The sequence below is a fragment of the Fukomys damarensis genome, unplaced genomic scaffold (genome assembly GCF_012274545.1).
Source record: "Fukomys damarensis isolate Sample0158 unplaced genomic scaffold, DMR_v1.0_HiC HiC_scaffold_33, whole genome shotgun sequence".
Taxonomy (NCBI): Eukaryota; Metazoa; Chordata; class Mammalia; order Rodentia; family Bathyergidae; genus Fukomys; species Fukomys damarensis.
In genome coordinates this window covers 4,333,535-4,358,336 of record NW_022900945.1, presented here as the reverse complement: position 1 = coordinate 4,358,336, position 24,802 = coordinate 4,333,535, and the positions used below count along the sequence as shown (strand labels likewise).

The 24,802-nt window shown below is 45.2% G+C and overlaps 2 protein-coding genes across 2 annotated transcripts; one reads left to right on the top strand and one right to left on the bottom strand.

Moving 5' to 3' along the window:
• Nucleotides 1-4,934: 4,934 nt before the first annotated feature.
• On the top strand, nucleotides 4,935-7,022 carry Insl5 (insulin like 5). The gene is made up of 2 exons (XM_010605094.2): nucleotides 4,935-5,125; nucleotides 6,655-7,022. The coding sequence occupies exons 1-2, from the start codon at nucleotides 4,951-4,953 to the stop codon at nucleotides 6,873-6,875; spliced, it is 396 nt and encodes a 131-aa protein (XP_010603396.1). The 5' UTR covers nucleotides 4,935-4,950; the 3' UTR covers nucleotides 6,876-7,022.
• An 8,373-nt stretch (nucleotides 7,023-15,395) lies between these two features.
• Nucleotides 15,396-24,223, bottom strand: Tctex1d1 (Tctex1 domain containing 1). Its single transcript, XM_033758302.1, is given in 6 exon segments — nucleotides 15,396-16,264; nucleotides 17,067-17,191; nucleotides 23,499-23,534; nucleotides 23,537-23,589; nucleotides 23,685-23,801; nucleotides 24,078-24,223. Coding segments are annotated over 6 exon segments (681 nt in total). The 3' UTR covers nucleotides 15,396-16,060.
• Nucleotides 24,224-24,802: the final 579 nt, after the last annotated feature.

The window sequence follows — 24,802 nt, the reverse complement described above, 5'->3', positions numbered from 1 at the left end:
CCATTATTGCAGAAGTTCTTGTTGAGAGACAATATTTAGATTGCTTCTCAGTGCTCAGAATTGGACCCAGGGCCTCACACATGCCAGGCAAGTGCTTTATCACTGAGCTACAGCCCCAGCCTTACACATTTATTTTTCAATCCTAATTGTTTGTTGTTGCCTTCCTTCTCTCAAATTGCCAGTTCTATGCTAAGTTTAAGAAAACACAAAATTGAGCCGGGTGTGGTGGCGCACGCCTGTAATCCCAGCACTCGGGAGGCTGAGGCAGGAGGATTGCTGTGAATTTGAGACCAGCCCAGGCTACATAATGAGTTCCAGGTCAGTCTCAACTACATAGTGAGACCCTATCTCAAAAAACCAAAAAAAGAAAAAGAAGACACAAAATCACAATGAATTAAAGATACTCATTATGTTCTATAAAACCACAGAACTAAGGGAAAGTATCTGGATACAGAACACATCTTAAGCATAAAAAGAAATACATACTTTCTTCAGATAGAGTAGGGGTGGGAGAGGAAGGAAAAGGAGGCCTGTGTATCCACAGACCACAGGAGGCCCAGGCCGTGCTGCTAAAAGGCACTGTCCAGGAAGGAGGAGGACTAGGAAGGACTGCGTTCAACTCTGAAAACCGTTCTCCATGCAAGGAGTAGTGTGCAGAGGACAACAAAAGGTTACTGGAATCGAGGAAGCTGAGCGCCAAGGAAGAACCAGCGCTTAGAGAGAAGGCCAGGCTCTCCCGTGAGGGTGGGGAAGGGAAGGAAGCCGGAGAAACCTGAGCTGGACGGACGAGAGCTTGCTGTGGTTTGTCCCTGCCAGCTGGGTGAACTGGAGACTGCACTGAGCTACAGAGACACAGGCGTCTTTCTCACCGAGACTTACACCTGCTGTGCTCAACAGTCACCTGCGTGGTCACTTGCAGGTTGCTTCCAACCTAGACTGGAAGCTGCTCGAGGGCCGAGACCGTAAGCCACACTTTCCCTCTGACAGGACAGTGCCTCAGGGCAGACTGCAGACGGACTGTGGAGGACTCGGTCAGTCCAGTGACAGGGAAACTCTGGCTTCCTTTTTAGCACTTGAGGCTCCTGGAGTTGGAACCAGGGAGCTCTGAGCTCCTTCCTCCCTCTCCTCTGTCCTTCCTTCTTCTTTCTTCCTCTTCCTCCTCCTCCCCGTCCTTCTCTTCTTCCTCTCCTCCTTTCTTTTCCTCCCGTCCCCTTCCCCACCTTCCTGTCCCTCTTCTTCCTTTCTTTCTGATCTTGCTAATTTTCCCATCCTGCCCTTGAAGTTGGAACCCTCTTGCCTGAGCCTCCCAGATGCTCTTCTTGTGCTTTCAAATATGCACCCCCATGCCTGGCCTGGACTTTGGAGAGAATAAAATAAAACATTTAAAACTGCAGAAAATATAGAGAACATAAAATCATCCTGGGAAAGTGCTTACTTTGTTCTACAGCAATAAAAGATCACCGCTCCCTTTAAGAGAAAACTAAAAGCAGATCTGTGATCACTTTCTTTCGGTGCCTGTCGCTGCTACATTGTGAGACTGCTCCTGTGGGCCACTGGGGAGCAACGTACTGCCAATGTGAAAGACAGAGAAAAATACACAGCTGCTCTCGTTCTGATTACCCTAGAGCCACGTCCCCAGAGCCAGGTCTTTTGACAGCCTTTCTGCTGTTGGCAGTTGGCTATGAGCTCCCTCTTCTCCTACAGGAGATGCGGACTATGTGGGTAACACTTAGGGTCCATGTCTTGTTTGTTCAGAATTGTGTACCGTGTTTAAATCTGAACCCGCAGAACATTTACTAGGCTGCTACCTTCACTGCTCTAGGCTGACATTCCCATTTGGTGATAAAACTAAGATGCTGATGGTTTATATGAAAGCAGCTCCTGGGTTAAGTAGAAAATGCAGCATGTCCACTGAGATCACATAAAACATTGTTCTGAATCGTATAAAACTGAGCATGGCTTTTAAAATATTGACAGGACATTTATACGGCATTTAGAACAACCGATGAAAGACGTGCTTACATCATGTATTATTTTTTTGAGTGAGTCAGCTATTGAAAGGTATGGCACTGTTCTAGCAGGAAGGACACAGGATCCTAGGATGCTTTGAGAGCCTTACTCTGGACCTCACCGATAACAATCTCATTGAATTTTCCAAACTATTACACATATTTTGATTATTGAGTATTAATCTCTAAAAGCCCAAAATGACAACAATAAAGACATAAAAAGAAAGTAGATGTCCCTCTTGTCCATATCCTACCCCAAAATAAAGCTTGACATATCAATTTTGGTTTCCTAAGCTATATGTTAGAACACACCCACATCTATATATACAGACATGCATATACACACACTACATACTACTTATCCATTTATTCACCAATGGACAAGAAGGTTGATGCCATATTTTGATTATTGTCAATAATGTTGCTGAGACACAGGCATGCAGAAATCTCTTTGACATTCTGATTTCATTTCTTTTCAATATATAGCCACAAGTGTAACTCTTGAACCACAAGGTAGTTCTATTGCTAATTTTTGTGGAACTTGGGCACTGCTTTCTATAATAGCTGCATCAACAGCACACATGAATTTCTTTTACTTTGTATCTGTGTCAATTCTCACATCAGTCTTTTGGAGAACAGCCTTCCTGACCTGTGAGATGCTATTCTACTGTGTATTTGATTCATGTTTTCCTAATGATTCTTGATGTTGACTGCCTTTTCATATACCGTGGGCCCGTGTATGACTTGTTTGAAAAGTATCTATTCTGGCCCTATGCCTATTCTTTTATTATTTTATTTTCTATTGATTGTTATTTTTGTTTTGCCATTGAGTTGCATGTTAATTGCTCATTTTGATCCATACTGATTGGGCATTTGAAAAAGCACTAAAATAACTGGCAAGAAAGTTTAACCCAAAGAAGGATGCAAAAAGCTGTCCACCTGAGTGTACTTCTCAATACCCATTCCCAGATCTTTGTAGAGTAGGAGAAGTTAGCCAGATTTTAGATGTAGAAGAAAAGGGTTTTTGGCACATGCAAAGGCATGGATAGAGCAAAAGAATATGAAATTCCAAAGTCTGTAAAGTGTTCGGCCTTCACTGGAGCACTTAGAGTTTGAGGGTCTGAATCAGCTGGCTCTGAGGTGGTAGAGAGCCAGGGTGTGCCTTCTAGGCCAGGTGAGAGGGATTTTTTTTCCTTGAGGGAAATGGAGACTGATAGAGGGTTTTCAAGGTGGGTAGTAATCATGTGCTTGAGGGAGGTGATTCTGGGTGCTGCGTGGAACACAGGCTGATGGTGGGGTCAGTGGCTGCAGCTGTCCCACCGGAAGTAGAGGGCACAGGAGTGGACAGAGAGTGATGGGGTCACAGGGAAACCCGGAAGGAAGAGCTGATGTGATTTGTGACTTAATGGAAGCTTGTGTACAGAAAATGGAAAGCTGTCCTCAATGAAGGGTGAGGAGAGGAGCTGTGAACGATTCCCAGGAGCAGCTCGATGCATTGCTCTGCCGAGATAAAGATTCCCACTAGAAGCAGCAAGAGTGAGCAGGAAAATAAAAGCAAATGAACGTCTGCTAATGAATTTACATGCAAAGATCTCAGTTATCATATAATAGTTATATGTGATATGCTTTATAATGTACCAGTAATGTAATTAACATTACCCTACCAATCCTGTGATATTTTACAACACATTATAAAATGAAATTACAAGTTAGATTCTTTCTCCAGGCCTCTTAGCCAGAAATTAGATCGATACTGAAACTGTAGCACTCTAACTCAAAGCCAGCAGTGTTTGGTGGGATTTTCAGCGTTGCAGTTGTTATTAAACTCAGTCGAGTCCAAGTGTTCTGATCAGTACGCTCCGCACCATTTAGTCCTTAACACTACCCTAGTGACGCCACCGTTACCAGCTCCGATGTGCAAACGCAGAAACTGTGACCCAGGGCCAGACTGAGACCGGTGTCCGGTGTCGGCACAAGGGGCTTGGGTGGCCCACGCTTGAGGCGATTCTTTCAACCAAGAATCACAGACTAAGATGTGTAGACTCAAGTGCACAGCTATGTATTCAGTAAAAAGTGAATCGGCCGTTCTTGAAGATTCTAGATGCAGCCTTCTTAGTTCAGGTAAGAGCTTTGCAAAAACGGGTTTTCAGAGATTTTTTTAACCAAAAAAAAAATTTTTTTTTTCATTATTTAGCTGTTTGGAATTATAGGTTTGGCTTTCTATTAGAAATACGTGCTGCGATAGGCAATCTTGGTCATAGGTGAAGAATAGAAAGGGAGATCCTAGTTAGAAAAATTCCCTTGAGTCACGAAGAGAAGCAGCCTCTATTTTTTCTAGTCTGTTCTGCGGGAGAGAGAAGCCAGCACACTGAGTGAGGCAGGACATAGAGTAGCACATCAGTCTGTGAGGTTAGTTACCATCAGTAGCAAATTTTGCAAAGAAGGGTCCTTACATAGCCTGCTTGAAACCTCAGATCTGCTGCGCCTGGAATCAAATTCAGGGCATGACAACCCGCATTATGCAGTGATGTCCCGGTGCCCTGGCACTGGTGTTGCCTTACTCAGGCAGGGTTTCTGGGTCCAGAGATGTAGTTATTAAGGTTCGCAGAGTTTAAAACTCAGCCTGCGTCCATCAGTCAGGGCCAAAGCGGAGACTGAAATTCATCCCAGGCTGCTTCCAGAGTCTGTAGGGAGCGGTGGCAGCCATGTGCTGTCTACAGATGCAGCTAACAGTAAGTAGTGCTGTTCGGAAGGACAGCACAACCGCGCAATGGTCATAAAAGTGTATTATTGGGACGCCACAGGCAGCCTGCGTACTTAGCAAACACTGTTAAAATGTCCTGCTGACCAATGAAACGTCAGGGAGGTCGGTATAAACTGGTCAAGAGGCCGAGGTAACCTCCAACACGACTGGGCCATTCATACCCCTTGGGAAGGCACCATGAAGGGTCCCGTGTTCACCCTGGTCCTGCTTTCCGCGCTGTTCGCCATCCCCGAAGTGAGGAGCAAGGACACGGTTAAGCTGTGCGGGCTGGACTACGTGAGGACAGTGGTCTACATCTGCGCCACCGCCCGCTGGAGGAGACAGGCGGAGGGGACCCCGCCGGGCCAGCAAGGTAACCCCTCTTCAGTCCCCACTCAAGAGCCTCTTTTCTTAAAAAAGCAAAACTATTTTCAAATGGTTATCTGATATCCGTTTCTCTAAGAGGAGCCGGTTAGCACTCTGTCGGGGCGAAGCCTCACCCCTCTGTTGGCCGCGTGGCCGGGAGCGAAGCCCTGGCTTAGCCTGAGCTGAGGCCCTGAGACCCTGAAAGATGAGGGGAGCCGGCGGGGATCCCACCCAGAGGAGCTGCCCCACCACAGGCTCACGGGCAGGCTCGGGCCTCTCAGGCGCAGTGATGGTGTTGACTTCACTGCATCGCCCGATTCTCTGAATTCAAGTAACTTAGAAGTTGGACTGGAATTCTTTCTCCTAGTTCTACATAAAGTGTTAAGAGTCTGTTTATTATTTCTTTTTCATTGATAAAAATTGTGTATATTTATCATATATAGTAGTGTTTTAAATACTGTACACCGGGCCAGGGATTTAGCCCAGTGGTTCCACCGCCTGCCCCGCAAGCACAAGGACCCGAGTTCAATATTCGGTGCAAACTAAACAGAAAAACTGTGTACCTTGTGGAACGGTTGTACAGAGCCCACTAACATGTATCACCCCAGATACTTAGCTTTTTTTCTTTCTAGTAAGAGCACTTAAAATCTACTGTCTTAGCAATTTTCAGGAATACATTACGGTGCCATTAACTACATTCACTGTGTAGACAATAGCCTGCTTAAATGTGTTCCTCCTGTCCCACAGAAAATTTTACATGCTTTGGCCAACATTGCGCAGCTCCCGAGCACCAGCCCAGGCTCCTGGTACCCACCGTCCTCTGTCCTGTGAGGTCAACTTTTGAGGTTACACAGATGAATAACATTATGCAGCTCTGCCCTTCTGTACCTGCCTTTTGAAAGATTCTACTTTAATAATTGATTGTATTTGCTAAATTTACAATCCAAAATTTGAAATACTGATTACATAATATACACTGCAACCACACATATGATTGTAAGGGTTGCAATTTGGCTTAAAATGAAATTGGTATACAACATAATTTAGAAAATGACCCACACTATTCATGTTTTTGTGGGCTGTGTTGAAATACGAACTCTCTGTTACCATATTAATTACTAGATGTTAACAAATAACAATGTTTTTTTTTTTTTTTTATCTTGAGAGTAAGAATAATTTACCAGGATTTATATCAGTCTCTAGAATAATGGAACCAAAATGCACTAGGGAAAAAAAGTATGTGGGATATCTGTATGTGTTTATACTGGCAACCCCACTGAAATCCCAATACACTATGCGTTAAACTTTTCCTGTGTTTCTGCTTTTTCTAGTACTACAGGGCCTCCACACTGAGCTACCTCATCCCTCCCTCCCTTTTTGAGGTAGGGTCTTGGTAAGTTGCCCAGGCTGGGCTGGAACTTTCCGTCCTCCTGCTTCAGCCTCAGAAATCTGATTCCTGTGTGGGAGAACGGAACATCACTGCTGCTGCTTGCTTCGCCCAGAGGTAGTACACTATCAGTGTTCTCTTTCCTACAGCTGAGAGAAGAAGGGACTCCCAGCGTGAGACTTCCAGGGAAATCTTCGCGCACCATCTTGACAAGGTGGATTTCTCAGGAGAGGAGCTCATTCAGGAGAGGCAGTTGCCCACAGAGGGGCTGCAGGAGACGGGGAAGCATTTGGCGAAGTCCAGGCGAGACTTACAGACTCTGTGCTGCACTGACGGCTGCTCCATGGTGGAGCTGAGTGCTCTGTGTTAGGCAAGCGTGGGCTCCAGAGGGCCGCAGCTTAACCCTCGCCTAACCAGGGCTCTTCTGTCTCTTAGATGAGGCTTTGGAATGGGCAGCCCTTTCCTAAGTGAAGTCTGTCTTCTCCCCTTGCCAAGGTGAATGCTTTCTTCTTTTCAAATTCTGGCTAATGTTTTGAAATTGCAATAAAGATATAATTAAATCAAGTTCACTGTGATTTTTTCCTTTAAAAAATGTAAATTAACAGTTAACAGAAAATGCTGATTCTAGGAAAGCCTAAAAATATACATTACAAAGAAAGCAAAATCAGCTGTTAGCTCATCCCCCTAAGCAACTAGTCACTCTTAACTTTCCGGTTGCTGTGTATTATTACCAAAAACTGAAGCACTGATTTGTGGTCACAAATAAGAATCTCAACAGAGTTTTTTTCAAAGGACTTAAGAGTGCTCAGTACAGGTTTCCTACTGTGTACTTGGACTTGAGCACAAATGGGGCATCCAGGTACCAAGCACTTCCACACAGTGGGAACTCAGAGTGTGTTTGAGTCCTGAGCTCCTTCCTGCCTGTGCTCACCTTGATTTTGCCTCTCTCTTTCAGGAATGAAAGGAAATTCTGTTCTTAGACCCCTTAGCAAAGTTATTGTTATGCAGTTGGATCTTTCCAGATTAAAAAGCAAAGTAAGACTATCACAAAACAGTGTTTTCCTTTCTCGCCAAGACAGCCAGATGCTCCAGACTCCCTGCTACTTAATCCTCTGGTGTGTGTAGCCTGTCACCCAGCTACATAGCGGGCACCGTGTCAACATCTTGCGCACAGCAGCCAGCCTTTCCTTCGCATAGCTGATCAGTACATCTGTGAGCACTGGTGAGGACTTTATCGTCAGTACAGAGAGGGAGAAACCGAGGCTCTGCAAAATTAGGTAAACGTGTTCTAAAGCCCACAGCTAGGTGGATGGTGTTTTACATTTGTACCAAATGTACACTGGCCCTCATGAATCAAGACAGTCACAATCACAACGTCTCAACCCTTGAGCATGCATCTTTTCAAGATCGGGGTGACAGGAGCAGAGGACAGCAGGGAGCACACGCTTGCAGGCACTGAAAGACAGGGGCTGTCTCCACAGCAACCCTTGGGTGGTTGAGCTGCTGAGCTTAAATTAGCTACTTTTTCCCAATAAACATATTTTTCTTTTCTTGGTTTTTAGGAAAAGACTGAAAAGCTATAATTATTTAGATTTGAGTTTTTACATTAAACGAAATGATTTGAAAGTGAACAAAATGAACCTGTCACTTTAAGGGAATCAACTGGCAATATTTGTCACTGAGGTGGTAAAATTCAAACTTTCAGGCAATTGTGGCTAACTTTTATGCACTGCTGGGAGCAGCAGCAGTGACCTTAGTGAAGCTAGCTTTTATATTGTGTAATAAAGCATGTAGCATTTGAGAGAGCTGTGTAACTCAGCAAACCATTTTGAAATGATTTAAAAATCACGCATGGGTAAAAGATCCACTCAAAGTGCAAACAACTTAATTTAGCATTATACAAAAGTCAACGATGCAGATTCAGATTCTACACTGCAACTTTTAATAAAAATCCACAAGTCAAGGGCCAAAGATTTATCTCTGTGGCACTGCACCTGCCTCGCAAACACAAGGTCCCGAGTTCTGTCCCTGGTACCAAAAACCCCCAACAAACCACAAGTCGAGTTTTAATATAGTGCTATAAAAAGAAGGCAAAAATCATCTGAGAAGGTTGTTGAAATAAACTCCAACTTCATATTTATATGCAGTGAGATTTCTTAACACTCGATCTTAGCCAAAAGGCCGAGAAGCAATTGCAGTGAGATTTCTTTATTGTGTGTCAACCAACACAACCCACAGTAACAGACAGAAAGCAGAAGCCAGTTTGGAACACACACACACACATATATATTTTTTTGGTACCGGGGATTGAACTCAGGTCCCCGTGCTTGTGATGCAGGCAGTGGAACCACTGAGCTAAATCCCTGGCCCTTGAACCATATTTTATTCAGCCAGCCACTAGAGACTTGCAGAAATTAGAAGAGGATGCTCCCTTCCTGTCCAAGAGTCTTCACTTTGTAAAACTACAGCTTTCAGCCAATATGTTATATGTGTTAACATTGGTGGGTTTATTATTTTTAAATGAGTTAATGTTTTTAAATTTGTCAGTTTTAAGTTTGACAACAAAAATAGTTGAATTCAATCCACATAAACAAAAGCTCTTTGAAGTTCTTAATAACTTTTCGGGTTCTGAGACCAAAATGTTTGAGAAGTCCTGTTTTATAATTTGTATTGCTACAAGTCTTAGGAGACTCATCAATATATATCGATTTCCGATTGTTTGCCTTACTTGTGATTACAACTAAGATGCAAAGAATAAATTTCATTCACTTATCTTTACATACTGACATGTCTGTTGGATACCTTACCAAACTGCTGGGGAAAGAAGTATGTATGTGCTATTATTTATTGTATCTTATTTATACTTACTAGATTATAAATATATTGATATAATACATAAAGAAAAAAAAGAATAAAAGTGAGACCTAATCACTTTAGAGACATCCTAACTTTCAATAGTGACAAGTGCCTGTAATCCTAATGACTTGGGAGGCCGAGGCAGGAGATTTCAAGTTTGAAGCTACCTTGGGCAATTCATTAAGACCTGAATCAATATAAAAAATTTAAAGGCAGAGCACTGGGCATGTAGCTCCGTGGTAGAATGCCCCTCCATTTGATGCCCAGTGCCCTCTGAGGAAGAAAAAGAAGGAGGAGCAGGCGGAGGAGGAGAAAGAAATCCTGCAGCCACTCTTTAGGGGAAAACAAAAAATAATGTATGTGTAAGATTAGAAAATCCTAATAGTTCAAACAAATTAAAAAACAAAATGCCTTATTCTAACAACATACCCCATATTAGGAGTTTCTTGTAATTCTTCCAGAAACAAGACTCATATTTACACTGAATTTATTGTAGTACTGATGTAGGATTTAAGGGATCTCAGAGATCAGTGGGTTTATTTAGATGCACACCAGCCCAGCAGACTCTTGTCCAAAGGCTGAGTGCAGGACAAAGGAAGGGCTCTAGTTTTATACACATTGAGGAGGGGAGTTGGTGTACATAACCGTGCAAAAGTTGTGGATAGAAACAGAACAAAGGCAGTCAGTCAGGCTGTGACAGTTTTGCAACTCATCAAACCCTGGTGGCCTTGGTCAAGTAAAAGCAGGATCTTAGGGGAACAGGAGGCTGTGAACCTTTACACGGACTAAGCTGGTAATTTCATTTGTAACAGAACAGAGAACAACAGCAGTAGGGAGGGGGAAGTCTAAGGTGGAACGGCTTAGGTTGGGGAAACTTATTTTTCCTTCTTTTTAAAGTCCTGCTTTAGTACAGCTCAAAATATAGCTAGACAGCTTTCTTTGCCTATGTTTGTCTCTCTTGTAGACTTACAGGTCTCCACCAAAACTTCTCTCCTTCCTTTTGGGCACCTAGTGAGATTACACTTCTTAGCCTCCTTTGCGGTTACGTGTGGACCTGTGACCGAGTTGCGCACAATTAAACATGAGTGGCCCTGTCAGGAACCACTTCCAAGACTCTCATAAAATCTCCCACTCTCTCAACTTGTTTTCTGCTCAAATCTATTTCTATGTCGGTGTTAACTACTCTCATGCACTAAATACTGTGTCTATCATCCTAGTTCGCAGCGTAAGTGATCATATGTACCATCCTACATCTCACTGCTGTCTTATTTAATAGATCTTGAAGACATTTCAATAAGATTTTCAGTATACGTATTTTACAGTTAAAAACATAACAAGATATTACCAACTAAATAGCCTGCATTAATTTACATTTCCACCAGAAATTTGTGTGTGGTGATTTCTGTACATCTTCACCTGTCCATGATGCTATCACACTTGCAAAAATTTACAGTTCTTACAGTTGCAATATTGCTTATCATCTGGGGTCTCACTTGCTTTATGTTGACTATGAGCGGTTACCTTTCACGGTCATTTCCTCTTCTGTAACTGAGCCTGCTTATATTCTTGGCTCATATTTCTACTCATTTATGATAGCTTTAAGTCTTTGAAGCTTTTTTATATTAAGGATATTAACTTTTTGACCACTGTCTGAGTAATGTACCCCCCACTCTGCTCTATGTCTTGGCTTATTTCAGATAACTACTGTCATACCAAATCTTTTCCTTCATGGTCCCTGGGTTTCCTGTTGTGCTTGGGAAGATCTATCTGGCTGCAAGTTGGCACAAGGATTCTCTTAAGTTTTATCCTAATAAATATCTTGTTTATATTTTGTATTTAAAAGAATCGGGATATGTTCCTTCTCTCTCTAATCTCTGCATGTTTAAGATCAGAATATTGCATCTTTAAACAAATGAGTCCTTGCATGACTCTTACTTGTGCTTTTAAGCCAGGTTCATGCAGCCCATTAGCTATGATTTTAAGAAAATTCTTTTAGCAATTTGACCAAAGTGTACTAGAGAGAAATATAAAGATGTCTTTATTTTTATAATTAACCAATGGCATATGATTTACTTCTGTTCAATTTCAAAATGAAGCAGGTCTCTAAACGCAGTGTTTCTCATATGCATTTGAAAGTGGTTTCCCAGCATGCCTTCAGCAATTCGGGCTGATTGTCCTTTCAGTAGATGGACAAGCCACTGTCCTCTTTGTCTGAGGGAAGCCGCATCTTGGTGTGTAGATCCTAAGTGTAAAGTGAGGCCAAGGGCTGCCATTCTGGTTATCCGGGTCCACTGCTTGACTAGGTAGGAAAAGGCCCCAGTGGGCGGGTGGAGAACCACAAGTTTCAAATTATATCACGTACTACAAAAGGGAAAAAGAGAGAAAGAAAAGGAAAAGACAAGCAAATGAGCACCTCAGTTGGCAAGGAAAGAAATTGAAAGTGATCACAGGAGACTTTAATCAGCTACCTTATAAGTTTAAGTCTCAGGAGAACTTCTAGTGGTCTGTGTTCATGTGTATGAGGAAGAGGAAATCCAAATTCGGTTGGACACCGAGACAGGAAAGCGTAGGTAGCAGCAGGCAAAATCATAACAGTCCAAGAAACTACTGCTTTGGATGCCAACACCTCTGAGTGGAAAATGTGTGAGAATGAGGAGAGATGAGCAATGAGGGGCTGGATCGGGGGAGGCTAAGGCTGCGTTCAGTGTGGTCCTGAAGAGAAGTCATTTGTCATCCAGCAAAGGCGGTGGCAGACGATGAAAGCTCCGCAAAGAAGAAAAAATGTAACCTAAAATACTACATCATGGTGGTAAACAGAAATTGCCAAGACAGTGGCTCATTTCTTCAGACAGCAATTTCTGTAGAAGAAAGGAGAGGTGGAGAGCGAGCTTCCAGAGTGGGTGAAGTCTTTTCTGCTTCCCCTTGTAGTCTTCACAACAGCAAGCTGAGTAGGGACCATAGCTACTTGAGGAGACAGACCAGAGGCATGAGCCAGCTTCCCGAGTCCCACACAGCTAGGAAGAGCTGCGAGCCAGAATGAGGGGGTTTGTCTGCAACCCTATGTTCAAAGAACAAAGAAAAAAGGGCCAGGGATTTAGCTCAGTGGTTCTGCCGCCTGCCTCGCAAGCACAAGGTCTGAGTTTGATCCCCGATACCAAAAACAACCAACCAACCAACCAGACAACCCCCAACTGCTATATTACATTGCTGGTCAAAAGAGATGAATTCGGAAGAAAGTGGAGGAGGAACGCAAGGAGGAGAAACAGACTGCATCCTTGGCTGTGTGAACAACCTTACTGTTTGCGAGAGCAACACAGGGACAGAATTCGAGCAGACTGCAGGAGGTGGCCATGGCAGAGAAGAGGAGCATAAAAATCTCGAGAGCAAAAGGCACAGCAAATATCAGTGACTACTCAATGTAGAGTTTTGCTAATGCAGTTCTGGGTAATGTCTAGAAAGACAGATCAAATGATGGTCGGTCTCCTGAGATGGCTCAGGTTTTAAAGTTCTACTTTCTCAACTGCTGTTCCTTAAAATTACTCCCATATACAGGATAATTCATTCAAGTGTTAGTTCTTAAAGATGATTTAACTGAGCAAACATTTAATTTCCATATAAATACTCTATTGGACTCTGTTGTAAGATCCTCCTATTTTGTGTTTTCTTAAAGTCATTTGATTAGCAATAACAACATTGACATTTCCACTGGCCTGTGAACATATCTGACAAGAGAGGATCAGGCAGGAATTTTTTAAATGAAGACAACCTTCAACTTTGGTTTGGAAAGAAGTTTTCTCCTGTTGGTTTTGGGGAGTGTTTCTGGCTGCCGCTCCCGGAGCTCACTGAGTTTTCAGCAGTTTGCTGTCAGTACTGATGTACTTGCTGAAGACCGGGCTAATGACTGTTTCATAAAGCGGGAGGAAGACATTAGGGCTTCACATGGAAGATGGCCAGTTCTAAACCTCTCACCTCCACGTGGCTGCTCAGCGCCACTTTTTCAACTGCCGGAGGCTCTCTTCCTCCGATCCAAAGTCTCATGGCTAACTTAACCTTGAGTGCAAAATCAAACTAGTATTTCCTTCTCAGGCCCTTCCTGCTGCCACGCTTATCTGTGCTAACAGAACCATTGATCTAATGACTTACACTCAAACTTTCAACTGCAGTCACAGGGATGGCTACTTACCGAGGGCTTCCTGTAGGGAATCATCCTGTTAAAGAGTCTAGCAAGCATGTATTTGATCCTCCAAAGTTCTGTGCAGTGGGTACCAGCATTACCATTAGTCTGCCATAGGGAAGGCGCAGCTTAGCTGAACAATTTAAGATCATTTAATTGCCCATGAGGTAGCTGGATTCATACACGACTGTGCTTTGAACTTCCCACCTCCTCGTGCTGTCTTAGCTGCCCCCGACTCCTCCTCCCTGACCTAATCGTGGGGCTTCGTCCCACAGGTGCCATCTCCCATTTTCAGTCGCTCTGTCAAGTTCAGCCTTTCATTCCATCTCCAAAATGATCTTCCTGCCCTTTCTCAACTTCTTCCTCTTCCCCTCCTTGGGAAGCCACCTCACTTACGCTACTCATTTAGGAAAAAACTCAGTGATTCTTCGCGGTCTGAGGGTGATCTTCTTGTCCAGTCACTAGTACCCTTCCAATGCAAGTGACTGGAGAACAGCGGAAGGAGAAGACGGCTGGAGGGGCCTGAAGAGGAGAGAGGCGGGCTGGGCCTGCGCCGCAGCGGGAGGAGATGGGCGACAGGCCTCGAAGACGGACGGCACTTTGGGAAGCCCAGTGAGAGGAGAAAACGCCAGGGACTTTCAGGGTGCTTCAGAGTAAAACAGCCCCGTCTTCAAATTTACAGTGTAATTTCCTCAAAATTCACCACCCCAAGGTCCTGTGAAAGCTCACACTCTCCTAAATCAGCCACAATCAGCGAGCTCCTACTGTGCATCCTTGTGCTGCTGTCCGGCAGCTAGCGTTCATCACTGACTTCACTGGAACTACAGATGTGACAACATGCGGCAAATCACTTTCTTTCTATTCTTTAATGACCATCGTGCTTTAAGGTTTTGATTGCCAACATAACCTAGGCTAGACGGTTAGCAATTATTTCATGGATCAGACTTCAGAATTCTTTTAAAAGCCGTATTTATGATGACTTTCTACACCTCCAGTGGTCTCTCATCCCAATATGTCCAAGCAACATCGCTGTGTGGTGGGAGACGTCCGCACAGGAAATGACGCTCTGCAGTTCAGGTACCCACCGTGTTTGCTATGCAACCCGGGCTGACAACTGGCAGCGGAGACGGATGAATACTGTCTGTGACAAATCGCTGGGCAGATATGCCCCCGCTAACGCACCACCACAAAACTAATGAAACGGACAAAATCACTTTGAAAAGATACTTTATGAGCCCAGAATGAGAAGGAAAGAGACAAGGTATGCATTCTCTACTCGTAGGGCAACGTAAGACACCAAACATTTTAAAATGACAAAGTTTCTCCATTTGTTAAATTCTTTTTGACGTGAATCATGCATCATTTTTTCCTTGAGACTATAACACTGCTCATTTTCTCCATATGTGAACGATCGGTCTCTGACATTTAACAGGCGTCCCCCGGCCATCCGCTTCCCCAAGAAGAACATCGCCACAGCGTCATTTTACACACAGACCAAGGCCAAAAGCGCCATAAAAATAAATGATCCATGGTGCTCCATGCATTAACCGGCAGAATAATAAGCTGTCCCAGCCCTATAAATTTTAATGCCCATCCCTTCAAAACCACATCGGGTCACTTCAGTATTAAATAGATAGCAACAAGATGGTAAATACACATGTTTTATTTGCTGAGCTGCCAGCTATGTATTTTGTGTAAAAGTTCATTAACCTAGGAAAATCTATTCACAGGCACATCAGGCAGTGTACATTTTAAAGCAATCGCTCTTGCTAATGCAGGATTTTATGTGTTCCAGATACATTTACTATTAAGCATCATGTATATTTAATAGAACACCATCCACTTGGTTGTTCTAAAAAGCCACTGTTCACTTTATAGTTTCCATTATTGAAGAGCCAATGTGCAGCTCTCCTGCAATTTTGTAAAGTGCAGTCGACCCACAAGAGCTTCTAGTTTTAGCTTGTGGTCCCTCGGGACCAGGATAAATGGTTATGAAGTCATTAATCCTACCTCAGCAGTTCCAACTGTCAGGTACATGTAACAGTAATTGCAGTTAATGAATGCTGCTCAATTTATTAAGTGCAGAATGAAAACCTGAATTCTTTGCTATGCAGCACTGAGCCATATTAACACTGATCATTTGTGTATTTCACGATAAAAATGCTACTGTCATTTATTGGGTTCAGGATATATAGCCAGATATTTCTGAAATGTCTCTTCGTCAAAAAGTAATACAGGAAATTCTAACTCTCTGATTAAAGAGTAATTCAAATAGTCAATACCAAAAGTAATACTTAATAAAAATCTATGCATTTGAAAAGCAGTCTAGCAGAACCATGACTTAGTATTTTCTGCTTTGGACCAAGGAGTTTCCCAGTTTTCGGAGTATTAAAAACCCTGAAAGCTCCCATTTGTTTGAAATGTTAGTCTTGCTTCTTTCTCAAAGTTTTTGGCAGTAAAATTTTGGCGAACATAAAGTGTGCTTTATGGTTTAAAAAAGTAAGAACTACACATCTTACTTTCAGTCACTCAAAGTAAATTGCATAGACACTGGCAAGGGCAAACAGAGAAGAGTTTCGGAAAATGTAGGATGAAACAGTATCACTTTTAGGGTCCCAGAGGCATCTGCTTCCAATAAACAAGCTCTGACGCTTCAGTTGTCCGATGTGAGTGACAACAATTAGTTTATACCAAGGGATCATTAATTCTTTGACCTGGGTTTTAATAACCTAGAAATCAAAAAATAATAATAAAAGGGTGGAACCACTACCTAGAAACACTGACACTCAAAAATCTTAGCTTTTGCCATCGAGAGAGAGGGTTTAATTTAAGCAAATAGCATGATACGCTGTGGACACTTTCCATAACTGCTGCAGAGCTGTAAGTACTGTCCTCACGGGACAGGGCATTCAGGGACAAAATGAAAACACCGCAACAAATCTGCCTGTGCTGAACACTTGGGGAAACTAATCCAGGGCAGAGAATTTAAGAAGTCATTAGGTTCTTTGAAAACTCGGGGTTAAGATCACTTCTCTTCTTGGTACGAGGGTTGTAACTGTCTCGTTCCTGTCTAGTGAAGGGAAAATCACCTGAGTCTCTTGTAATATCTAATTGTGCATGTTCATTAAAGAGCTTGTTAGAAAAGCAAAGGTACAGAAAACAATGAGAAAGTGCCCACACTGGAGTTGATAAAACTAGAAATATATTTAAAGACAGTGATGTCTGTAGTTAACGATACTCAAAGAAGGTGCCATGGAGAGAAAATGATGGTTAAAATATTGTATCTTTTGCAATAAAAATTTTTAGAAGAGGGCAGTTTTATGTATCTGTTCAAGTACACATGATTGTTTTAGACAAAGGCTTATTATACACACACATGCAGCATATGACCTAATAAATGTTTCTATAAAATATAAATATGCCTTTTAACTATGGCCAAAAACAAATCCCTTCATCACAATGTAGCAAGTGAGCTGTGCTTTTGCAAATACTGTAGTTATTGCTATGACTTTGGGTCAGTCTTGCACATACCTCAGAAAGCAGTTTAGTCATCTTCCTGCAGAGCTCTGGTTCATATTTTTCTTCTTGTAGATACTTTGTTAACACATCTTTCAAAACATGATTGATGGTGACCATAGGAAAATGTTTTCTAGGACCTGAAAAAACAGATGGAATTTCTTCTTAAGAAATAGTTGGATACTCAGGAGGCTGAGGCAGGAGAATTGCAAGTTCAAGGCCAGACTGGGTAATTTAGCAAGGTCCCATCTCAATCAATCGATCGATTAATCAATCATTGCTGGAATGAAGCTCAGTGACGGAGGGCCTGCCTAGCATGTGTGAGGCTTTGGGTTTGATCCCCAGTACTGCCAACCAAAAAAAAAAATAATTTTCAGGTGCATCCACCTAGTTCCTAAACTCATCAAAAGATACACAGAGACCTTTAGCCACCTGCTCATCCGGGGGCCCTCTATTTAGGGAAGAAAGAGACCCTAATGAGGAGTTAAGTCAGGTCTGCGGACGGCAGCCGCAGGGACTCCCCAGACCTCCCGAATGGTCTGAGCCCCAGCCCTTTTCCTCCAGCCACACTGTTTGAGATTCCCAGCTCCCGCTCCCCTCGCATCTAGCGACAGCCCCCGGCCGGAAGGGTGCTCCGGGCTCTGCTCTGCTTTCTCAGTGAGGCTTCCTTTCCCATCTGTCTGGCGGAGAAATAAGCCACTCCTGTTTCACATCCAGCTCCAATGTCCGCCTTCCAGGCTGCCACGTTCCAAGCCCCCTCTTCTCCCGCTCCCAAGCTACTTGGAAGTAGCTAGAGCCTCTTCATGCGTCTCTGCATTTCAATGCGCAGTAGGTGTGTAATGTGTCACTTCGGACTTAAATAGAGCCTTTCTGGGGTAGTACTTACTGAAGACCGAAGCCAGGGCCTTTGCACCGAGCTACATCCCCAGCCCTTCCTTATTTTTTACAGAGAATCTCACTCCGTGGCTAAATTACCCAGGCTGGGCTCCAATTTGCCACCCTCCTGCTTCAGCCTCCCAGAGTGCTGGGATACAGACCGGTGCCACCACAGAATCGAACATTTGATAGGCAACAATCATTGTACACACCCTGGCCCCTCTTTTTTTCCATTAAGTTTATCGGTACAATTTAGGTGTATAATACAGTTACGTTCATCACCGGGATCTCGTCCCTTTACATAACATATCTTGGTTCTTATTCTTTCCCCACTTAGCCAAGCGGTTCTCATGTGTCGGCCGCAGTGACAGACACTTTGCACATAGTTACAGGGCGTAATCTTTCCACGGCTCCCTGCAGTGAGTCTCACTGTTTTCTAATTCACAGGTGGGAAACAGCTTTTCCTACCTGGAGCAACTGGCCTGGAGCCACACAGTGGCAGGGCGGAGTGGACACTCAGGGTCGCCTGGCCCTGGAGTACAGAGTTCACACGCTCAGACACACTGACTGCAGCTTGTGGTCAGAGCTCCGTCCCTGCATCCTGGAATTGTAACCACGTCGGCCCTCTGGGGGTCTGTGTGTCATGGCACAGCACACACGTGAGCCAGGGCTGGGTATTCAGAGAACTAACCACTGCTGAATGGATTGAGACCAATGAATGAGATCAAGAATTGTGTCCAGCTGGGCATGGAGGCACACGCCTATAACCTGAGTGGCTTGGGAGGCTGAGGCAGGAGGATTATTAGCTTGGAGCCAGTCTGAGTACCTAAGCAAGACCCCTGTCTCAAAATAAAAATAAAGGGCTGTAGCTATGTGATCGTCCTGAGTTCAACCGTAAGTACTGCCAAAACAAATCACATCAAAGTCTCTTTTAATAGTCATCAGTATCTATTAAGAAGTGTTTAGTTTTAAAGTTTTATTTCAGTCAGTGTCTAAAGGAGCATATTACACACTCAAGTTAGGAAAACTGCAGGAGGATTTCATGAAAGTGGCCTCTGGGGAGGTGTCAGCAGGGTGGAGGAAATCCCAAAGGCCAGCGCTGCCTGGGCTGGTGGACTTGGGGTGTGACCGTACCCACCCCGGGCTGGTGGAATCCAGGACAGAGCTCTTAGGAGATCCCAGGTCCCAGAAGAGCTGTGTGGAGCAGGCTTCCCGGAGCCCAGCTCTGCCCTCCGGTCCAGTGGGTAGATGTAGGTACCATACCCTCTTTGCCTCTCGGCTGGGGCTTCACAGGCTGAACTCATCAGAAGGCTCAGCTGGGCCTGCGGTCCGGCTGGGTCAGCCTCTGAGGCTCTATAAACAGTCTTGTTATCTTGGTGACAGGGCAGGATGGGGAATGCACGTAGACTCGTCAAGCAGACACCGTGCAGTGGTTCTGGGGACTGTGACGTCCAGCACGCGTCCTTCTCCTGGGGACCCAGGTGAGCAGTTGGTCCTGTTTGTGCCTGCTCCTGGAGGTCAGAGATGATGGGGTCCCATGAGCATGGCCTGGGGACTCACAGGCTCTGTGTCACCTTTGTGTGGGTCTCTCAGGTTTCCACGTCATAGTCCTGTGAGATGAAGCCAAGCTCGAAGGCTATTCCCCTTTTCTGTTGAAGGTCAGCAATGATACCATTGGCCTGGACCAAACAAATCACAAGGCCTTTAGACCCAGGCCCTCTTGGTCCCTGGGTCCCTGAGCACTCAGATCATGGATCCCTAAAATGACCAGCATTTGCCCTGTGGGCCTTGGCTCTCCCTGGCCTCACGTCCCCTTGGGTGCATCATGCCCTTCAGAAGATGGCAAACCCCTTTCTGCTCATGTTTTGTCTGCCCAGTGCTCCTCCCTGCCTCCTGGGCACAGCACGTCCCCTTCTGGAACGGACCCTCTTCCTCCTCTCGTCTGTGGCTCTTCAGAATCCACCACTCCCTCCTGTGAGTCCAAGTCTAGGGCAAGCTGACTCAGGGGTGACCCTGCCCCAGGCCAGGAAATTTTAAAGTACTTTCTTGGAATTTTTATTTTAAACTGAGACCGGGAAGGAAATGAGTCAGCCTCTTTCTGTAGCAAACTTATGACCTATGACCCTCAGGCATGCTGGCAGCCATGTTTTCCATGGTGGAAGGAAGCCAGGCCTGTGAGAGACGAAGGCCACAGACAGGCCAGTGCTGGGGAGAGAACCCTCACCACCCTGGAGTCCCCTGTCCAGGAGTTCCCGTTGGCCGGCTGTGCCAATGTCCTTTCATCATTTTGCTTGGTTGCTGTTTTAAAATCCCATTAACCAGATTATATTTTGAAACATTTTTGACATAAAGCAATACAGTTTTTTTCTCACTTTGTTGTGGTCTTTCCCCCGTATGTGCAGAATCACCCATGGCCTTGCTCACACTGGGATGCTGAGATTCAGAGAGGGGAAACCTTCAGCTTTTCATTTCCAACATGCAGAAGCTCCGGGAGCTACTCTCAGAGTTGACCAGTTGAACAGCAAAGCTCGCTTTTCTTTTTGCACTGTTTTTTTAAAAATAATTTTTCCTTAGGAAGAAAAGAATGTTCTAGAAATCAAAAGGCAAAGACCCGAAGACTCAGATTTAAGAGGACAGCTAAAGACAAATGATGACATATCTGTGGCCCAACTCCCCCAAACTGGGGTAGTAAGAATGACTACACATTATTATTTTGGCTAGGATTCAGTGAGACAACATATTAATGTTTAAACAATGCCTTCTACATACTAGAGCATATTAGACCATAGATAGTTATTCTTATCGGTGTGTTGCTGTTACTGCGGTCCTCGTGCTACGCAGGATGGGACCGGAGAGGACGGAAAGAGGACGGTGAAGTTGCCAAGGAGACGGGGAGGCTTCACAGTGGGGAGATCACGAGAAGCTGGCAGGTCCCTCCCTGACACCTGACGCCTCAGACAGGGCCTGAGCCTCGCACGGAGGGCATGGTGGCCAGCTCGGGGGCGTCCCCACCTCTCGGCACTGAGGATCCACTTCCCTCTATGTAGGCTTCGTGCTCCGAAGGCCGCCCAGAGTGGCACCCAGAGCTCTTATCCAGTCTGGTGCTCACTATCAGTTTTATTTTTCATAGAATCAATGACTGCTCGGATGACAGCTCCAGAAACAGTCCTGTGGCACGCTCATTCCATAACTAACAGGAAGTTACACTGAACATCCGGGAGACACTCGTAGCGATACGCGGTGAGGTCCTCGAGCCCGTCCCTTTCAGGAGCAATGACAATGGGTGGAGAAACAGCTGAAGCACATTCTTTCACGTGATCGTCACAGCACCCCTCGGACACAGGCAATACTGTTCCCAGCTACAGGTGAGGAAACTCAGATGCAGAACTTTGCTCAAAATTCATTTATCTACCTATTACCAAGCCTAGAATTCAATTCAGATGCATCCAATCTCACAGCCTATTTTCTTCCACACTCTTAGTTCAGCAATCGGTGAGGAAATGGGAAATGGTGTCTAATTAGAAGAACCGCGTTTTGCTTTGGCCATTCCCCCTTTTCTCTCCTAAGTCACACTCACGTTTCACCTCATTTTTGGGAGCTGTGGTTTTTGAAAGGAAGGACAAACACGCTACATGTAAGGTAAGTGCCTTGGAACGGCTGCCGCCTCCTGATAAACAACCTCCTTCCTCACCTTAAAGGTCCCCTTCCCCACCCCACGCGTCACGGGTCACAGTAAAGGTCCAAGCGTGGCCCCGAGTGGCTGCCCGTGCAGCTGCCACAGTCCCCGACCCGCCTACACCGGGCGCCGCTGGGTAACCAGGCCCCTCTCCCGCTCCCTCGCTCTCTCCTTTGCTCCCTTTCTGCTGAGCGGGCCACAGTGCCACCGCCGCAGTGAGTCCTTTCACCGCACACTTGACGTGTGGTCAGATAATGCAGACACTAGGGGCTAGGCTGAAAAATTAATCAAGTAGAGTAGTTCTGGTGACTGATTTCCCTTCCATTCTTCTGGGCCGTATTACATGGTGTCGATACTGGGAAAAAACTTCACTAAGTAACTTCCACGTCCAAAACAAGCGCAGCAAGGGGAAGTGCAGATATACTTTTGAATATTAACAAAATGGCTAGCTCAGTGCTTGGAAAATGGACCGACTTCAATCCTGAAGGAATGGTTCACACAGATTTTTATAAGGAAATATAGAAATACTTTATCTACACGATGCTATTTTTAAAACTTGCTTTTCTAACTTGGCTCCACACCCAGTACCCAAACTGACAGGACAGTTTAGCCTGTTTATGGGAGGAAGTAAGTTGTGAAAATGTAGCTCTGTGAAGGGGCAATGCAAGGACCCACATTTCAGGCCCTCAGTCTTGCTGAAATCAGACTCAAAGCCAGAGTCCCCAGTGACTAAGAGCTTTCGGTCGCAAGTAGGGGAAAACCTGACCCAAACCCCACTCCCCAACGGAGAGGTCGAAGCCAGCTGCACTCAGGACACAAGCTGGTGCAGGACTCGGCTGCCTCCCCGCTTCAGGCTGGGTGTTGGGGGCCAGGCGATGGAAACTGCGTGGTCCCTTCCTTTGTTTGGGTTCCGCAGCCACATCTGCTTCTCCAGCTGTCAAACGACGTTTCCTGAGCTGAACTCCAGGGTTTTGGTAGGGTTAACCTGGGTTATTCGCCATCCCAGAATCAGTCCTGCTCCATCTGGGAAGTCGGGGCTGCTCCAGTACAACTTTGAGCACCGGAAGTTGCGAGGATGCGGTTGGTGAAAATACTCCTGAGGAAACCGGCACGGCTACCAGAAAAACACACATGTGTTTCAGATGCTCCCCACAAGCACCCTGAAAATACCAGGACGCTCGCATTGGGCGTTGTATGCCACGCAGTACTGGGGCTGCTGCGGAAAAACGGCTCAAGGCCTAGGAGGCTGGGCTGATGGTTTATAACGTCCTTGGGGTGGACGGGCCGCAGATGGGGACACCATGGCCCACGGAGGCTTCCGTGGCCCCTGGTAAATCTCTACGGAATTTCTATAAGCAGTAATTACAGACAAATTCAGGTAACAGCAGGCAGGTGTACGTGTAGAGAAACCAAGTAGGTCTGTGCAGAGACGTGAAAAAGAAAAGGTTTCTGCTGTACGCTCCTCCTGGGACTATAGGACCAGGTGCCAAGGTCTCTGTTTTCAAAGACCCAAAACCTCAGTGGTAACAGACAAACGCCTCTGTCCGCGGGGACCACAGATCTTTTACCTCTGCCTGGAGGATTTTTCCTTCCACTGATCAACAGCATGAGATGTTTTTTTTTTTTTTTGGATAAAACACCAACATGAGTCTCTCTCGCTTAACTCCACCCAGAAGTTCACAGTGAGCTTCTCAGCTGCACTGTGCATTATGCACATCTGTACCTCCCAGCCGTTTGCTTGGTATTGAGGAAACACGGATCAAGAAAAGTAGGGAGAAAACAAAGTAGCCTCATGTCACTCAGTTAACTCAAGCCCTCTGCGCCAGAAGGCCAGCTGCCGGACGCTATGTTGAGCAGACATCAGTCACCACTTTGGAAGTGATAAAGGAACTTACCCAGCTGGTAGGTGTTTTCCACTCGAGCTGGAAGGGAGAGATCTCGTCACGCTGGCTCGGCTCATCCACATGAGACAGGGAACTTTCGGAGCTGAAAGCAAGGGAGAAAACTCAGTTTAGCTGTGATTTGTAGCAATAAAAACAAACCCCTGCCTTTTCTGTAAGAAAGCATCAAGCTAGTCCTACGTCGGGATCCCAGGGTCACAGTTAAAGTGCGGATCATACAAGAGGTGGGAGCGTGGACGCGTTGAAAAGTCACTCGGAGGAGGTCCCAGTGTTGTAGCTGAGGCCACTGGTGGTGACCTTGTGGCCCGAGAATCCAGAAGGTGCTCGGGGCGGCTCTGTGTCCACGGGGAACGGACTGTGTGCTTCAGAAGCTGTTGCCAATGTCCCCACGGAGACGGACACAAAATCCCTCCTCCAGTACCCAAAGCTCCCAAATGCCACAGGGGACACACAAGACAGCTTAAAACTTCGGGAAACAAACCTACATGGGCGGGGTATTATTATACAAAGCTCACGATTCCATGTTCCCACCAAATCCTTTCTTAGTGTATAAAAGAAAAATAAGAAACTCACCTATACGGTGAAAGAAACCACAATTCATCCAAACTATCCCGAGTCCGTAAACCTCCATCTCGCTTTTCAACAACCCGAAAGGGGTTTGGCTTGGTTACCACGGTTCGCTTTTCAACACCCAAAAGGGGGTTTGGCTTGGTTACCATGGTAACCTGAGCTTATCCAGGTGCTTAGCAGGTGGGCGACCCCAGCAAGGAGGAGGCCTGGGGCTCCTCAGTGTTTAACTCAGCTGAGGCTGAGGAAACTCAGCTGTAATTAATGAGTCTCCAACACTTCACCCCGTTTCCCCCACCTGTGTAAAGGGAAGTTACCACGGACGTCATTTCAAAGGAGGTGACAGCGGCGTGCGCCTCTGTCCAAAGTGACCACTTTTCTAGGCAGGCTCTTTTTCCTCTGAGAAAGACATTTGTTCTTAATTTTTTGGGATTTCTTTTTCTGTGCAAAGAGTTTAAAATACTTTGTTCTCAGTTGTTTGGAATTAGCGAACTTCTTGCAAATTGATATTTTAAGAAAACCACAGTCTGTTTTTTAAAAATCCTTCAATGTAATATTCACATACAGGATAAATTAAGGTTTACCCGCCCAGCCCTAGAAAGCGATGCTAGAAATTATGGCTGCGTTTTCCGCAGTGATTTCTGGATTAGTGGTTGAGTCTCGTTCCTCAGCCCACCTGCTGTCCTCCACTCCCTCCCACGAGGCGGAGAGAGCCCCAGGTGCTCCGCCTT

Excerpts from the sequence above, each read along its gene's own strand:
- Insl5 (XM_010605094.2), top strand. The coding sequence starts at position 4,951 with ATGAAGGGTCCCGTGTTCACCCTGGTCCTGCTTTCCGCGCTGTTCGCC. Across the intron at positions 5,126-6,654 it reads GACCCCGCCGGGCCAGCAAG|CTGAGAGAAGAAGGGACTCC; the intron begins GTAACCCCTCTT and ends TCTTTCCTACAG.